At 51.3% G+C, this 18,115-nt stretch overlaps 1 protein-coding gene and 1 non-coding gene across 2 annotated transcripts; both read left to right on the top strand.

Annotated features, from left to right (window-relative positions):
* Nucleotides 1-1,827: 1,827 nt before the first annotated feature.
* On the top strand, nt 1,828-10,847 carry C4H11orf24 (chromosome 4 C11orf24 homolog). The gene is made up of 4 exons (XM_063093869.1): nt 1,828-1,961; nt 5,353-5,535; nt 8,682-8,839; nt 9,547-10,847. Exons 3-4 carry the CDS (start codon nt 8,764-8,766, stop codon nt 10,758-10,760), a joined length of 1,290 nt encoding a protein of 429 aa, XP_062949939.1. The 5' UTR covers nt 1,828-1,961; nt 5,353-5,535; nt 8,682-8,763; the 3' UTR covers nt 10,761-10,847.
* LOC134377411 (U6 spliceosomal RNA) lies at nt 3,274-3,380 on the top strand. Its single transcript, XR_010023459.1, has one exon. It is a non-coding gene; the product is annotated as a U6 spliceosomal RNA (small nuclear RNA).
* Nucleotides 10,848-18,115: the final 7,268 nt, after the last annotated feature.

The following is an 18,115-nucleotide window of genomic DNA, read 5'->3' as shown; positions in this document are numbered from 1 at the left end:
CGCTCTGAGTTTACTAAGTTACTTCTGTATAGAAAGCACCTGAAATGATCTGTGCCCTGAGACTAAAGCTGGAGGATTTAAGCATATCCTTCTCTTTCTCTATATATCCACCCATCAGTAGTAGCTGGTCCACCCTGCTTTAATCTTCATAATGCTCCATAGAAGCAGCTATGCAGTTCCCAAAGCTGTGCCTTCAATGGACACTAGGTTCCAGGTGACCCCAATCCACCAAAATGTGCTAGATTCTCTTAGGAGAGAATGCGTCTTCCTGAATGATATTTCTGTTGTTGCGTGCAACCCATTTTCTAGTAACACTCTAGACTGGGGATCAGCAAACATTTTCTGTAAAGGGCCAGAGAGTATTTTAGGCTTATGTGAGCCATATAGTCTCCGCTGGAGCTACTCGACTCTGTTCTTATCGGAAAAGCAGACACAGAGGATACTTAATGAGGAGGCATGACTGTGCACCAACTAACTTTATTTACAAGAGCAGATGGAGGGCCAACTGGCCCCTGCTCGAGAAGAGGGGCTGTGTAACTTCAGCCCTAGCAGAGAAATTGTCCTTATTTTGCCAAAACACAGTCTCAGACACTGGTTTTCAAAGAGGACAAGCACAGAACTGCTACTGGCTGTTCTGATATATTTTCATTTCTGACGTGAGCACGGATAGATACAGCACTCCTCAGGTTAGATCCCGAGCTACTTGGGAAAATTAAAGCAAACACAAAGCAAAAGAATCTTGTCTTCCAATACCCTCCCAACTGGCCCAGGTCTCAGCAAACCCAGGTCTTTGCAGGTTAAGTTCCACACAACAACAAACTATGAGGTTGGACAGAGATGGGGGTGGAGACTCTAAACGTGCTTCAGGTGCTCCCAGAGCATCGTGTCTTCGCACACTCTCAGCTTTCTGTGTCTGGTTTATTTTCCTAGCCCAGGACCCCAAGGCAAGTTATAAAACTGTCTGGAAATAAAGCCTTTCTGGTTTATTCCCGTGAGATCATCCTTCACAATCAGGCTTTGGTCTGGACTCGGGAGGACCTGGGAGGGTCTTACACATACTGGGATCCAGCCACAGCACTAGTAACTTGCAAGGCCAACTTCTAATTACAGTCGCATACATCTCTCTCTACACCCCGTTTTGCCTCCCATCGTTTTGGGGTTTTCTGGCGGCTGGGCGGTACGGGGATCCGAACGGTGACCTCGGTGTTACGAGGCTTCGCTCTGGACTCGGCTGATCAGTCCGATTCGTTTCGCCCCATTGTTATCTGACCTCCTGACCTGACTTACAGAGCACTCTGAGTCTGTTTCCGCGTCTGCAAAATGGGCGCGAAGCTCCTCACCGCGCTACTGCAGAATTATATCACCGGTCCTGCAAGAAAAGTGCCTAACACGGGCCTGGCACGTCGCAGGCGCACAAAGAACGACAGCTGCCGCCCCGGCTGTTACTTCTAGGACGCAGAGGGGAAGCGCAGGGACGTGGCAGGAGCGCGGGGTGGAAGGTCCGCACCAGGCGTTTCGGGCCCCCCCTTCGCTCAGGCTCGCCCCCTGCCCGCCCTCGAGGCACATCCGAGCTCACCCGGCCCCGCCAGCCACTGCGGGACTCCCGAACACCCACACGCACAGCCGGCCTAGCGGAGCCCGGGAGACGCCTACTTCCGCCACAGACCAGCCGAAAATAGCTTCCTCCGGCGGCGCGTAAGGCTTGGCCGGAGCCGTCCGTGGGCGGGGCCTGAGCTCGGCCACGCCCCCTGCTTCCGGCCGACCTCTGGCCGTGCCCGGCACCGCCGCGGCTGCGCCCTGTTCGCGTGATGTCACTTCCGGGGCGGCCCGGGCGCCGCCCGAGCGGGGGGCCGTTGCCCTGAACTGTCTTGGCTCCGTTGCCGTCCACGTCCCAGCTCCTGGCTGCGGGAGCTCCCTGCCGTCCGAGGGCCGCCGGGCCGCCGCAGGCCTGCCGCGCCCGGGTAAGGGGCTCGCGCTTCTCTTCGGGGAGCTTCTGTCAGGGCTCCCTGAGCCGGCTTGGGACTGGGGGGCGGGCAGGAGGAGGGTTGAAAGGGAACGTGAGAGGCAGGAGGAGGATTGAATGCAGAGGCGAGAGGCGGGAGGAGGGGACAAGAGAAAAGATCAGTCGGGACACGGAGTGCAAGGCTGTGAGGAATGGAGGTGAGGAGCAGGAGGAGAGAGGACGGGACGGAAGGAGTCCATTGGAGGCCGAGCCTCTGGAGGGGCATGGATGGGGGCCCAGGAGGCAGGACGGGGAGGAGGGCTGAAGGAGATCCCAGACTGGAGAAGAGGCCAGGTCGTTCCAGTGTGGGAGCGGAGTTGGGACATTCCTCTACGGGCGGGGGACTAAAAGGTCTTCCCACCTCCGGCCCAGCCTGCGCCCCAGGAAGTGTTACCCCCCTGAGAAAGTTGCCCTTTGGGTGACCCAGGCCCTCTCCCCCTGGGAGGGGGCTGTGCATTTCCACCAGATTTTCTGCCCTGCCCATCTGTGTACCTACCTCTATCCCCATGTGAGTCACTGAGTAGTCCCCCATGTGGCTGCTTAGGAGAATCAACATCCACATGGTTTGCCACAAGAAATAAACATCTTGCATAGAAATCTGACTTTAACAACTTGCAGTTAGTTTTTTCTCCCCTGGAAGAAGCATCTCTAAAGTTTCAATAAATCAGCGAGGAAAGTATTTAAAATACAAATTTTCCATTTATACGTTGGACCTGCATCATGGACAAAGGAATGTCAAAATCTACACTCATTGCCACCAAAAACTAGGCCCTAAAATTTACCTGTAATACCAAAACTTCCAGAAACCTGGAAACAGGCAGAATAATTAAGATGGTGTCCAAGGTTCCAGGTTCCCATCTGCCACAGAGACACATCCTTTAGACTACAGGCCAATGTCTATGTACACAAAACATAAGTCTGTGTTCCTTGAGCTTCTGCTATCAAAGTTCAGCCAGGTGACGTGTCAGGAGTAGGTGTCTGCAGTTGGCCCTGTATTTGCTTTTGCAGTCCCCACTCCTTGGTATGTATAGCTTCCCCAGCTCAGGGTAGGGACTGGGCCACGTTGCTGCTGATAAATATAAATAGCATGATAGAAAGTGCGGGTAACACTTGTAGTCCACGTTACCAAGCCTGAGAATTACTTGTATTGGCTCTTTGGAGCCTGTCTATGTCAGAAAAAAAGAATTAAGCAATTTGGAGTCCAGTTTCACGTAACTTGGATGCAGTATCCTACATATAACAAACAGGTTTCTGTAAGAGTTAAAAATCGGGTGCTCTCTTTGGCAGTACATATACTAAAATTGGAATGAGATAGAGAAGATTAGCATGGCCCATGTGCAAGGATGACATGCAAATTTGTAAAGTGGTCCATATTTAAAAAAAAAAAAAAGTCAAAAATCAAATTAGCTCAGTTGGTTAGAGCATGGTGTTGATAACACCAAGGTCAAGGGTTTGGATCCCCACACCAGCCACCTGCCAAAAAAATAAAAATAAAAAGTCTTAAAAAAAAAAAATGTTAAAAATCAAGCTAAGGTTGGGAAAACAAGAAATCAGACAAGAGGTGTTGGGTGTAATCTCAAGGTCACAGACCAGCAAAAGATAGGGAAGGTGACGCCCAGTGGTGCAGTCGGGGGGTGCCTTTCTCATGGAGTGCCCCCTGGCTCCGGGGGTGCCATGCCGCACCTTTCTTGCAGATCCTGTGGGGAGCTAATCCCTGCGGAAGGAGAACTCCCATCAGCACCCTAACCTTCCATCTTTCTACCTGTCCTGGGCTCCTACTTGATACTAACTTAATTCTTTCTTGCTTATTCCCCTCTTGCCTCAGGGACTCTTTTTTCCCCATCCGTTACAGTCTGAGACCTTGATCTGTCTAGTCTTCCTGTACCAGGTAATGATGAGAATAACTGGGTAGGTCTTGAGGGCCAGACTCTCTAAGGCTCACTGAAGCCCTGCAGGGGACATTATTATTTTAAATCTTAATGGTTTGTCCATTATGAGTCAACTTATAAAGATGAGCACATGTCCCCACATATGATCTTGACATTTAGAATATTCTGTTGGAAAGTGGAGGCAGGACCATACCAGAGAGACGAAGTCATGGTACATGAGGGTCTGTTCTTGACTTCACGGCTGCCAATTCCTGTTTCCCTGGGAATGCCCACAAGCTCCACTGACTGGAAGTGCCTAAGGAGTGATTATGCAGCAGAAATTTCCAAAAACTTGTGGAGTGTCCTGAGATAGCTGTGTGGAGATGCTTCATGTGTGAATTGGGCTTTGTGTGATTTCCCACGTGCATATGTGACTGTACACGTGGTGCTACGTGAGTGCACAGCTGTGTATTTGGATGGACATGCATGCAGCTGTGTGTGTGCTCAAGTGTGACTTCACACACGCGTGTGTGTGTGGCTGCATGCATGCATTTGTGTGCCCACATGAGCATCACGTTGGGGAGCAGGCCCATGATGATCCTCTGGCATCACCACCAACTGACACCTGCCTGCTATAGGAAGTGATGAGCTGTTTCTGTAATCTCCTCCCAAGTTTACATTAAATGCTTTTCATGAGAGAATCTTATGTGCTGGTTAATATCTGCATTACAGCTGTACTCCTGGATTCCTCCCAAGTTTTGATTGGCTCCTAGAAAAATGTGCTTCCTCTAAATTATTAAAATCTTCCTGTGAAACTGTAACAAGTGGGATTACTCTGTGCCTTGCTGCTTAGTAGCTTATAGTACTTGAAGAAAATCAGAGTTGTTTTCTTTCACTGGAGTCTTAAAGAAGTGTTTTCCAAAAGTGATACATGCTTGTAAAAAAAACAAAGATATAAAGTAGAAAATAAAAATCACAGGTAAATTCATTCCCTAGGGATAATCATTATTAACATTCAGTGCAAATCTGTCCAGAAACTTTAATATATGTCTACTTAAACAAAAATAGGATCATGGTATGCATTCTCGTGTGTAACTTGCTTTTTTCACATAATAAAGCATGCTGTGCATCTTCCCATGTCAATAAATAGAAATCTGTATGTTTTTAACAGCTGCCATAGTATTTTATATATGAATGGGATCATACTTTACAGAACTGTTCCAGTTTTTTACTATTATAAACAATGCTGTGATGAATATCTCAGTACATCTCCATCTTTAGACATCTGTCCAGTTGCTTCCTTAGAAGGAATTCCTGCAGTAGAAATGGCTACATCAGAAGTTTTGACATTGGAAGCTTTGATACACGTTGTCATTTTCCCAGTATAATGATCTATTGAATGCTATTTCGTTGATTCTGTCCTTGCTGCATTTTTTCCCCCATGCTTTTCCTAAGGAGTGTTGACTCTTTTTCAAACCCTAGATGAGTCTGTTACCAGAAAGGAGCATCTGCCTTCATCCTGCACATGCCGCAAAGCATGCCATGGCCTGGGAGTGCTCCACCAAGCTGCCAGACCTCTCCCGGCGAGCATACTGTGTTCAGCCCACAGCTCCTCAAGGAGGAAGAGGGCCCAGAGTAGGACTACACCCTGAGCAGCTACCTCTGGTGAGTATCCCAGCCCTGAGGCCCTGAGGGGGCTTCATAGGGTTAGCAAAGGGTCCAGGAAAAAGGAAAGACAAGAAAGCCTTACAGTAACCAAGGGGGACCCAGTCTGTGGCCCCTCGCTGTCAGAGGTCCTTCCTTCTGAGGTAGACCAGGAGGGTGATCTACAGGCCAGAACAGATGTGAGGGGATGGGAACCACAAGACCCTCTGTGGCCCTCTCCTGCATCCGTGACACAAATGTCCCCCTGATGTAGGGGGATGGAAGAGGAGCAGAAGAACATTGAGTAGAGGCTATCCCCACCCCAGGAACGAGGTGGCCTGTGTCTGTTGCAAGGTGAGGAACTGCACAGGAAGGTGGAAACCCATTCAGTACCTTGATTCAGTTCCTCCCTGCCTTAGCTGGAGCAACAACCCTGAAGTTGGCTGAAGTGCTAAAGCAGGGTTGGCAAACTATGGCCTGTGGGCCAAATCCCACCTTCTCCCTATTTGTATAAATAAAGTTTTATTGGCACATAGCCATGCCCATCATTTACAGATGCTCCATGGCTGCATTTGCACTACAGTGGCAGAATTGAGCAGCTGAGACACAGACAGTGTGACCCACAAAGTCTAAAATATTTGCTATCTGGCCCTTTATTGAAAAAGTTTGCTGACCCCTATCCTAGAGATTTGTAGTGAGGGGGCAGTGAAAGGCCCTGAGGACTGGGCTGCTTTCAGGGAGCCAAGACCCACTTGCCCATAAGAAGGCCCTGTCACTTGATTCCACCTTGAACTCACCCAGCAGACTTCATAGCTGGGGCTCAGCCATGGGGAGCATCTTGGGCCCAGTGGTGGGAGCATTTTAAATGCATCCAGCAGAATGTGACAGGCCAGAGAGAATCATTTAAATACATGCATTTACCAAGAGCCCAGCTGCGTTGTTTTGGCCAACGGCAGATTGTGAGTTCTTTGTGATTGAAACCTCCCAGGCTCAATTCTTCCCTGTCATATTGGTCTGTTTCTTCTCTCCCCACACCACCCCCACTTTTTTCTGTCAGAACAAAGAATGCTTTCTACACTCTAGAAAACAAATGCAAATCTGTGGTTTATAGGGCTAAGTAACTCTTCTAGACCTATAAGACATCAGGAGCCCTTATAGACTATTTTGGAGGAAAAGTGCAATTTGAAGCTAGAAAAAAGTTAGTGACTCTTGGAAAGGGATTAGAAACATCAGGGAATGAACCAGCCTTCCAGAAGAGTTTATGCTTGGAGGGGTTTTTGCAGCCATGGGGCCACTTTACAGCAGTCCCCTCAGATGCTCTCCATGGCTGAGCCCTGGCCATTGATTACAGGAGGCAGAAAGCCATGTGGCCACCACCCCAGACATCTCTTTTTGTTGCATGGGGACTGTTTTTTGTAGCTCCCAGCTCTGCTGGAAGTGCTTCTTGGGGTGGGCTGATGGCTAAGCCATGCACCACGCTGGTGCTTGCCTGCCTGACCCCATGTCACCCTCACATGGCTTGGTGAAGCTCAGAGAAGTCATGTGACTTGCCCGGGTGACTTGGTTAGTGAGCTCAGGACTAGGATTTGAACCCAGGCAAACGCTGTTGGCTGCTGTGTGTACTGCTTGTCCCCCATATCCCTGCATGGTCCCTTATACCTATTGCTGTAGCTTCTTCAAGGGGACGATAGTGAACACTGAAGAAGCTAAAAGGCACATGGCAAGCGGTCCCTTAGTCCCTGAGTAGTGAATGGGTACCTGACCTGGCACCCCCCAACCCCAGTCCACCTGTAGCTACGGAGCTCTGGGGTCTCACTTTGCTACAGGGTGCCAAGTGCTGGTTTCATCATGATTGTTTCCTTTTCATTGTTATTACTGTTTTCCTTAAAAAACAAACCAAACCAAACAAACTTGATTTCTCTAAAGACACAGTAAGGCCCCCACATCACCTCTGTGCAGTGTTGGAATGAAGGAAAAGGCTTTGCTTTATGGTAGAATTGGGGGAGCTGTAGGCGCCACTGCAGTCTCTGAAGTGAAGAAGTCACTCACTCATTCAGCAACACTTTCTGTGACATTGCCTGGGTTGCCGTGTCCCTGCCGTCAGTCATTGGTGTGGCTTGTCTACTGCTCTTGCTAAAGCACCTTCTTGCCCGTGCTGAAGGCCCTGCAGGGGCTCTTGTCCCCCTGCTGTAAAATCCACACTGCTGCGTGGCTCCCTTCGCTCTCTGGCCTGACCCCCCTCTTGCCGCACTGTCCCTGGCCTCTGACCCTGCTGTTGTCATCTGTTGCTCCTTCACCTCTTGCCTCCACCCTCCCCTACCAGATAGATCCCCAGCCAGCTTTCAGAATGTGGCCCCGGTGTCCTCACCACCACCACCACCACTGGCTGAATTCAGTGCCTCCGGGCCCACTCTGTACTCTGCTCCCTCACCCTTAGAGGTCTGCCCAGATGCTGTCTCCTCCCTGCTTCTCAGCGCTGAGTCACATCCTGCTCGGTGCTTGTACCAGCTTTCAGTGACCTCTTTTCTGTGTCTCCTGCTGGACCGCAGGCCCCCAGAGGAGGGGTTGTGTGTTTTTTATTTTTTTGTCCTAAGTGCACTGCCTGCCACATGGGTAGGCACCTGGTAAATATTGGAAGGATGGATAGACGGATGGAATAGTCAATGAATGAATGAGTGGGTATGTGGATGGGTGGATGGCTAAGTGTAGTCTCTCGTGCGAAAGGCATGGTCAGCTGTCACAGGGTGTACACAAGTGCATTAGACCTGATTTGTGCCCTGCAGACCATGGTAGAAGTCAAGGAGGAAGACTTGGCCAATCCTGGTGATGAGAAAGCCATAGCTCTGGGAACATGGCCAATTCTTGGCCCTCTCTCTCCCATTCTTTCAGGGATGGAATGGAAGAGTGGGAACTCGTGGAGACTGAGGCTCACAGTGAAGTCAGGTCAAGAAATGCTATAAACCCTTCAAACGCAAGGCACAGGCAGATGCTGTTAATGCCATGGCTGAGACATGTTGTGCTCTTCCTGGGCATCAGGTCCTGGTCTAAGCACTCGGTTCAGTTTGCACTTGGACCCTGCCAGAGCCCTCCACAGCAGGTGCAGTGCTGCGCCCCATGCCTCAGGTGAGGCTGTGTGCCTGCTGACCAGTGTGCTTTCTTGACCACAGATCCCTCGGCCAAGCAGAAGGGAACCATTAACAGTCTGAGAAGCCAGTCGGGAGCCTCAGGGACGCCCAGCTCACCTGCAAGATGTGGACAGCCCTTGTGCTCACGTGGATTTCCTTGTTGTCCCTATCTGAAAGCCAAGTGGCAGCCAATGATCCACGTAAGTGAGAAAGCTATGTGACTGCTGGATGGCCCCACAGTGGCCCCAAAGCATCCCAAGCCCATAAGATAGGTGTCTGCAGACCCTGGCCAGTGTGGGGAGGGTGCCCCCAACAGGACCAGGCAGCTGAACCCTGAAAGGTTCACTTGCTGCCCTGCAAGATTTCATGACTTTTATAAATATCTTTCTTGGGGAGCTCTTTTATCCATACATCACATATTTAATTGCGCTACTAGTCTGTGTCAGGAGCTATTCATCTCCAAGAATTATTGCGAATCCTTTGGTAAAGCCAAGAGTTCTTTTATGATGTGAATATCTGTACAACAATCTATCTGCTTTGTAAACTTGGATGTGTGTTTAGTGGGTCTTTTAATGGTGAGTCACACCTGTAATGTGAGTCTTTCACTCTGATGTTTTGGGGACTGGATAAAATGAAGTGAAGCTCTTAATAAGCCTTTTGTGGGCTGGGCGTTCAGAGAGGGCAAAGGAGTTCTAAAATCAAAGTGCCAAAGGCTTCTGCGGACGCGGGCAGAGAGAAGAGGAGGGGAACGTGTTCACACATCACCTCCCTCGCCTGTTGCTGGGCCGAGAAGAGAGGGCACAGCAGAGCCAGCCCACAGGGCCAGACAGTAGGACAATCTTTGAGCAGTCACCTACGTGTGAACAAAAATGATCGTGTCTCTTTTTCTCCTTTTTCTGGCTTTAAGGATTTAACCTTGTCCTTCACAAGGTGCGGAATAAATTAGTCAAGAAAGATACATCTGTGCAAACCCTTACAACAGCTGATAATAACACGTCCGAGAATACAGCCATGGTGACACCTTCTCCTGTCACATTGACCACAGGGACTTTGGTAGCCAACCTCAACTCTACTGAAGTCACAACAGAGACAACAAACAGGACACATGCAGGCACGGTAGCTACTACAGAAGGTATGGCTGATGGTGCAGCCTCCAGTGTGCCTGTGCCACCTGTCCCCACAGCCACAGGGCAGACTCTGTCCACTACTGCTGCTTGGCTTCCACCACTCAGCTCATCCCGTGAGCAAGTGCCAAGTAGCACCACATCTCTAAGGACAGTGACACTGACAACGTCGGCCACACGTGCGCAGACTGTTACAACCACAACAAACACAAGTGGTCCAACAAGTGCTCACAGCCCTTCCAAGCACACGCCCAGAAACTCCACTGCAAGGCTTGCACCCCCCAGGAGTCCCCAAGCACAAGGCCCCACCATCCCGATGCCAATGGACTGGTCTGTGGTTGACACAGCAAGTAGGCCCACACCCCACTCCACCACGAGCCCAGAGCTCACCAACCCTCCCTCCACCGAGACTCAAGAGCCCACCATCACCTCCTCTACCAGGACTCCAGAGCCCATCACCACCCCCTCCACCAAGACTCTAGAGCCCACCACCAAGGTTTCAGTGCCCTCAACAGTGGTGACCACCACCAAGGAACAAGCTGAGGAGTCAGCTGCCAACAGAGTGCCAGTGCCTCACACCAGCTTGAGCCCTGAGGTGGAGGCCACATCCCCCATGACACAGCCAAGCCCTATTCCATCCATCTGGGGAGCCAAAGGGCCAGGCACATCCCAGACACCAGAGCTGGTGGAGACCAAAGCCACACCTGGTACTGTTTCCACTCGGCCAATACCCAGGAGCTCAGGGGACCCTAAAATGCCAGCCACGGACTCATGCTTGCCCAGCACCCAAGGCCAGTACTTGGTGGTGACCACCAAGCCCCTGATCCTACCCCCAGTGAGCAAAACTTTTCTTCTGGTGGTGCTCTTACTCGGGGTGGCCCTTCTCATCGCAATCCTGGTTTTGTTTGCCCTGCAGGCCTACGAGAGCTACAAGAAGAAAGACTACACCCAGGTGGACTATTTAATCAATGGAATGTATGCAGACTCAGAAATGTGAGGCTGGGGGGGCCGGCCTTTGGCGGCTCCAGTGGGTGCTGGAAGGCTGGGCCTCTTCCTCGTCCTTTCACCATGCCTCTGAGACCAAACCAAGTGCTTCCAAATTCTTTTGGTGCAATTTAGGAAATATGCCAGATGCTTAAACACATTTAATTGCTGTCAGATTAATTCCGTGATCACTAAAGAGTTGCTGCTTTTTTCATATTTATTTTTGTAAATGATCACGTGCACAGGAGCAGGGTGATCCTACTGTGGGGGGAGTGGTGGGCAGGACCCCAGCCCGGTCTCAGCTCCTGACCAGAACGCTCTGGTTCAGACCGTCTCCGCATTCGTGTCAGCGTGTCCCACCCACGGCTGCTCATGGTGGAGCTTTTTTGAGATGCGTATGACGGTGGGTTTTGTAAATGTTTAATATAACATGATGTCCTGGAGGTCTGCTGTGTCAGTGCCACTTTCTTGGGCTTCATTCTGATACCCAAACCTGCCGGGGCGCTCGGCAGGAGGTCCTCAGCCAGTCTCCTGTAATCTTCCTTTTTCTGGGCTATCCGGTGGTGAACTTGGAGGCTGATTTGAGCATGAAAGAGCTGAGTCCAGCAAAGAGCCCGGGCAGTGTGGCACAGTCACAGTGTGCCTGTACAGCTAAGGAGGCAGGTTGCCTGTGACTAGTGTTAGAGGGACTGATGACCTTGCCCCAGGTCACCCTGGACCCCAGGGGCAGGCCTGGGATTTGACCCCAGAGCCTACTCAACAGGACGATACCCCTGGGTCCCAGCCCCCCATCCCAAACAGCAGTCAGAGCCAACACTGGCCGTGTGCTTACACATGCCAACCACTGTCCTGTAATGCTGAATGTGTGTGACTCATGGGCCCTCACCACAGCCCCAGGAGATCAGCACAGAGAGCAGGAAGTCACCCACTGAGGGACAGAGTCAGGATTAAACCCTGGTTCTAGCATCCCAACTCTTTCTTTACTTTTTTTTAACCGCCTGCCAGGGCTGACCGGGGCCTTCTGGCCTTTCTCTGCCTGCCTGCCCAAGGCAGTGAGAGCTAGGGGCCGAACTCATGGTCCGGGGCATCTTGCAAAGCTGTGTTCCAGGCCAACTCGGCCGCTGCTAACCATGACCTGCAGCAAGTTATGGAATATCCTAGAGCTTGACTTCATCTGAGGAGAGACCAAATAACTTCTGTTGTAAACGTGGCAGCCCCGGGCCTGGCCTGGAACAGGGAAGGGGCATTGGCTGCTGCTTGTCAGCCACTCTGAACACCAGGGAAGAGACCATCTTTGCAGCTTCCAGTTCCCCCCTCACAGAGATCTCCTTGGGCTAAGTCTGGTGTCCAGCTTCTCATTTGAACTCTGCCTCCTCCAAAAAGGATTTTAAATGGCCCTTAATAAAAAACAAAGATAGTAAACTTCTAAACTGATTGAAATAGCTCAAAAGCCAAGGGTGGAGAAATAAACCATGGAGAGAACGAATCAGAACTTGCAGACAGTCCTCACCTCCTGTCTTCTACCTCTCTCCATCGGGTTTGCTCCAGCCTTTCTTTTCTTCTTGATTAGTCCTGCTGGCCCTGCTGGCCCCCGTCCCTCCTCCGAGGACTCCCGTCTCCGAGTCATGGCATCTGCACTGCCCGCTGTGCTCCGGCGAGTCTGTGGCCTTTGGTTTCTCCCTTCCCCAGCAGGCCGCTCACAACCTGAGCCACATTTGCATGTTTCTTCACGGGTTTTGGCACTGGTGACAGCTGGTAAGGTGGCTGGTTCCCTGCCTTGTCACTGTGGCCGTCCTGAGCACCAGGCCAGTTCACAGCATTGTCCTGTCTGAGAAGCCACCCGCTGCCTGGAACAGGTAGTTCTACTCGCCAGGGGTGGAGAAGCCAGGGGCTCTAGAGAAGCCCTTTCCTCTGCCAGGCCCAGTAAGGGCAGGCTCCCCACCCTGGCTGGAGCCTCACCCAGAGAGCCAGAGCCCCAGACCCACGCGGGCCACGGCTGGAGGGCGTTCTCACAGCCTGTGGACATCTCCTTTCTGGCAAGGTGCTACTACGAGGGGCAACCTGCAGCTCTGGACTTCAGCTTGTGACCAGGGGCCTCTACTTGGCACCCCTACATCCAAGGAGTGGGAACAAGGGATCCCCAGGGTCAGCCTGCTCCCTGCACCCACCCAGTGCCCCAAATTCTTTCAGCCCTCAAGAGAAGTGGTCACACACTCTGCCCATCCCTCTTTGTGGATCCTACTCTTGGCCACCCCCAATCATTCTCTCTTGGGTGGCCCTCCTAGTGGGCCACAAGTGACTCAAACTCATGGCATCAGAGGTGGAGCTCAGCATCAGCCCTCCAGAGTGTGTTCAGACGTAAGGGTCCTCCCTGTACCTAACGGAATCACCACTGACCTGAGCTAGAAACTTGTGCTTCAACCTTGAGTTCAATTGACCATCCCAAATATGCCTATAACCCAGCTGCCGCACCTGCCCTGCCCTGCCCTGCTACAGCCCTGCCTGGGGCCCCACCACCAACCGCCTGCCCACTCTGCACCCAGGCCAGCCTCAGCCCACCCATCCTGAACCCTGAGGCCAGGGACCTCTCAAAATGCAAATCTGACCACACCTGTTTCTGCCCAATGCCCTTCCCTGAGTAAAGGCCAAGCTCCTCTGCCCAGCATTCCAGGCCAGGGCAGAGAACCCTCCAGTGGGTCCTAGCCAAGCAGAGCACGAGAGAAAGAGCTGGTCTCAGGAAGCCCATGGGAGAGGCACCAGGCCATCTCCCTGCCTTGGACGACACCAGGCCCTGTCCTGGCCTGCCCGAGATTTCCATTCAGCATCAGTTCATCAGGTGCTTATTAAGCACCTACTGTTTGCCAATCACCTGGGGATTCAGAAATGAAGTGGCCTTCCCCTGCTCTCCAGGAGCTCAGGGCTTGGTGGGTGAGACCCCACCCACAGTGTTGGAGAGGGCAAGAGGTGGGCACACAGAGGAGGCCCCTCACCCACCTGGGGAGCTCCAGGAAGTCTGCCTGGCAGAGGGGACCTCAGAGCCTCTCTCTTCTGGGCTTTTTGTTCTTGCAGCAGGGGCAGGAGCTCATCTTGGGCCCAGCGCAGCACTGGCATACAGGGGTCACAGTCCCATTTGATGGATGAGAGTCTGCATGGAAGGTGCCAGAAGACAAGGCAGACATGAGAGTCCGGTTTGGGGCCTGCCCCAAAAGGGGTTCTCTTCCCTTCACAGTAAGGAAACAGGCATAGACAGGCCAAGGTGCTTATCCAAGCTCACCCACCAAGCAAGAGGCCGGACAGGATTCACACCTCTTGGGTGTGTCTGTCCACAAACATTGGCCGTGGAGCTGGAGCACGAGGTGGCCACAGAGAGTGGAGGCTCCTTTTCCAAAGCCGGAGCCAGCGGTTTCCTCTAGGGGCACCCGCGTCCCCTGGTGAAGGAAGTCCAAGGGCTCCCCCTGGCGGCCGCGGCTCCCTCCCGGCCTGCCTCCTTCGTGCGGGGACTGGCCCTGTCCAGGGACACTCCACTGTGCCCTTCTCCCCACTGTGGTGTCCACCCCCCACCCAGCCCAACTGTGCCTGTGGGAATCCCTCCAGACCAGCTCCCCTGACACCCAGAAGCCTTCCTGGTTACCCCACACTGGAGAACTCTTGCCCGCCTTGCTGCTCCCAGACCAGGGTGTCTCGTCTCCATGGGGACAGAATGTTCTAGGTGGAATTAATGTTATATATGCCTGTAACTGTCTCTCTGCCAGAAGGAAGGCATGAGTTCAGGGAGAATACAGTAAACTCACATACAGGCCCTGGGCTTCTGTCCTAGAGTTGACCAGCGGGGTCACTTGGGGCAAACTGTGTCACACTCAGCCACTATTTTTATATCTACAATTTCACTTAAAAATAAGGGTGGTGGGCAGGGTTTATCCAGCACAGTGACTGATAATAGCTGATTTTTTTGAGCACTGACTATGTGACAGGCTGCAAGATGTAGCTGTCGTCTCATTTAATTATCATAGTTCATGGTCTTCCTGCTCCCTACCCCACCCCCGGCTCATCCTCCACTCAGCAGCCAGAGGACATTTTAAAAACATAACTCAGATCATAATACTCCCCTGCTCAGTTCCCTCCAATGGCCTTTCACTGCGATTAGAAAAAAACATCCAAACATTTGAACTAAAAATGCACATGGCCAGAGGGAGGCATTTGTGAAAAGCCAGGAAAATGGGAGGTCCAGGCAGGGAGACCAGCAAAGGCAGAGCCCCTGGATGGGCACAAGGAAAAGCCAAGCCAGGGCCCGGGCCGGGACAAGTGACACAGCGGGGTGAGGAGTGTGGAGGCTTTGGAAGAGTTTTAAGCAGAGGAATAACACCATCTGATCAAGGGCTTAACAGATTATTTTGTTACACTGAAGTATTTGCAGATGAAGTGATACACAGTCTGAGATTCGCTTTAAAATGCTTCAGCATGAGGTGATGGGGGAAAGACACAACAGGACGGCATGTCGCTGCATCTGTCCAAGGTGGCTGAGGGGTTCATGGGGAGATCTGTTTTCCTCTCTCTGTGTTTGTGTGTTTGGAAGTTTCCGTAATCAAAAGTTAGAAGAGCGGCTGGCCCGTTAGCTCAGTTGGTTAGAGCATGGTGTTCTAGTGTCAAGGTCAAGGGTTTGGAGATCCATACTGGCCAGGGGCCAAAAATAGTAATGATAAAGTTAAAAGAAAAAGCAAAAGAAAGGGAGAGGGGAAGGAAGGGTAGAGTTGTGACTTACATCTCACAAGTAAGTGGTCACTCTGGTTGCGACCAGCTGGGAGGCTGCCCGGTCCTCGGCAGGAGCGAGGGTGCCAGCTCGGACCAGGGCACGTTTGCACAGATGGGAAGAAGCCGAGGAACCCGGGGACATGCTTTGGAGGCTGTGTCAAAAGGACTTTGCTGTTTCTTTACGCACACCGCACACGCGCACAGTGGGAGCCAGGATCACCCTGTTTGGGGCTTGAGGAACTGGGATGCTGCTGGGTCATTTCCTGGGAGTAAGAAAGAGCAAATCCTCATTCTCGGGGCTTCACCCGTTAATTCACTTAATCCTCATGACAACCCTACAAAATAGAGTAATCATTATCATCATCGCCCCAGTTCACAGAGGGGAAACAGGCCTGAGGAATTCATGAACCTGTCCAACGTTCCACACATCACAAAGCCAGTGGGTGGCAGAGTCTGGATTCACTGCCTGGGTCTCCAGCCCTGGCCTCCATGCTCTTGCCACTAGGCAACACTGCCTCTTAATGCAGGGGTGTAGGAGAATTTGAGTGGTATGTGGGCCAGAAATGAAGAATTGTGCTGTGGGTGGGTGGAGGCGGAGATGCCTGTAGATGTGGAGGACACTGGATGTGATCTGCAGCTCAGGGAAGGTCCCCACGGGAGAGGCAGAGTGCTCCACTGCCTTCCCACAGGGTAGGAACTGTTATGACACCCACAGGGTAGGAACTGTTATGACACCCACTTGCAGAGGAGAAACTGAGGACAGGGAGGTTAGGTGACGTGCCAAAGGTCACTTATGAGTGAGGCTCTAAGCCCAGTCCACCTGGCTCCAAGACTCCTCCTTCTACTACTGCTGCATGGTCAGGGCAGGCAGGGCGAACTGACTTGAAGCGCGAGGTTTGCCCAGTGCGGGCTGCCACAGCCCTGCAGGGCACACAGCAAGGCTTGGTCCCACCTTGCTGACTGCAGAATCACCCACTTGCAAGGACGCTGCATGAGGGAAGCAGGCACAAAGACATCTAGGAGAGGAGCCACAAAAGCAGCTCCAAGGGGAGGCCCAGTGCGTGAGGTCCGGGGACCTTGTAAACGGCCATGCATGAAAGGGAAAGCCCCCACCTCACCTCTGGCCTTTCTCCTGAACTTTGGGAGACCCCCAGCTCAGCAGCTCTGAGAGGCCCAGGGTATAATTCCAGTTTACTCCACAAACCCTGCGCAGCTCTTTGTCTCAGGGAACCTTTGATTGTAAGAAACAGAAACCTCAGGTCATCCCAAAGGGGATTTGTCGCCAAGATGGAAAAAGAGCCAGGCTGCAGGGACTCCGCTCCTCTCTCATTTCCTCTTCTCTCTTCACGTCGCTGTCCCCCCTCCACAGGGCCTGCGCCTTGCAGGGTCTTAGGGTCCACTTTCTCCAAGGGGCCCTGGATTTAACCTTGACACCAATGGTGGCCCATTTAAGCTGCCATGTCCAACTCTGGGGTCCCTTGTGGTCCATTTCATTGTGGCCAGGAGTCCGTGCTTAGGGGGCTGTGGGCACAGCCTAGCTGTAAAGAAAAAGTGTGGCCAGAAAAGAAAGGACGTCCACATCTTGGCATCTGTGCCAGACCCTGGGACACAAAGACCCAGAGGCTGTTCCTCCTGCCCTTCAGGAATTGCAGTGGGAAACGAAGATGGTGACAGTGACAAGCAACAAGGGTGACAGGAAAAACGGATGCTCGCAGGCCCCACTTGGGAGCTGAACTCAGCACAGGCACTTTTCAGGGCAATTGGCTGCAGCATTAAAACTAAAGACACAGTCACACTTCTGGGTTTTGCGTACGGAAGCACAAGGAGACATCTGGAATATCACTGGCAGCGTACTTGCAGTGCAACAAACTGTAGAAGCTCTAAATCGTCTTCAGTAGTGCTGCAAAGTGCCGAATGACAGTTAAGAATGAGCTAGAGCTATGTGGAATAGAATCAATAATTTTTTTCCCCAAGACATATTATTGAGCAAAAAAAAAGAAGAGCTACTGATAGTACAGTACAACACTGCTTGAATAAGTTACCTATTGCTCTATAATATCACCACAAATTTAGTAGTTTAAAACCCACATTAATCATCTCAATTTCTATGAGTCAAGAATCGGGCCACATCTTAGCTGGGTCTTTTTTTTTTTTATTTTTTATTTTTTATTTTTTATTTATTTTTTATTTTTATTTATTTATTTATTTATTTATTTTGCAATCCTCATTTCTTTTTTTTCTTTTTTTTTTTTTAAATTTTATTTTGTCGATATACATTGTAGCTGATTATTGCTCCCCATCACCAAAACCTCCCTCCCTTCTCCCTCCCCCCTCCCCCCCAACAATGTCCTTTCTGTTTGCTTGTTGTATCAACTTCAAATAATTGTGGTTGTTATATCTTCTCCCCCCCCCCCCCGGTTTGTGTGTGTGTGTGTGTGTGTGTGTGTGTGTGAATTTATATATTAATTTTTAGCTCCCTCCAATAAGTGAGAACATGTGGTATTTCTCTTTCTGTGCCTGACTTGTTTCACTTAATATAATTCTCTCAAGGTCCATCCATGTTGTTGCAAATGGCAGTATTTCATTCGTTTTTATAGCTGAGTAGTATTCCATTGTGTA

The sequence above is a fragment of the Cynocephalus volans genome, chromosome 4 (assembly GCF_027409185.1).
Source record: "Cynocephalus volans isolate mCynVol1 chromosome 4, mCynVol1.pri, whole genome shotgun sequence".
Classification (NCBI taxonomy): Eukaryota; Metazoa; Chordata; class Mammalia; order Dermoptera; family Cynocephalidae; genus Cynocephalus; species Cynocephalus volans.
Note: the sequence above shows the minus strand (reverse complement) of the source record. Positions and strands in the feature narration are given on the sequence as shown.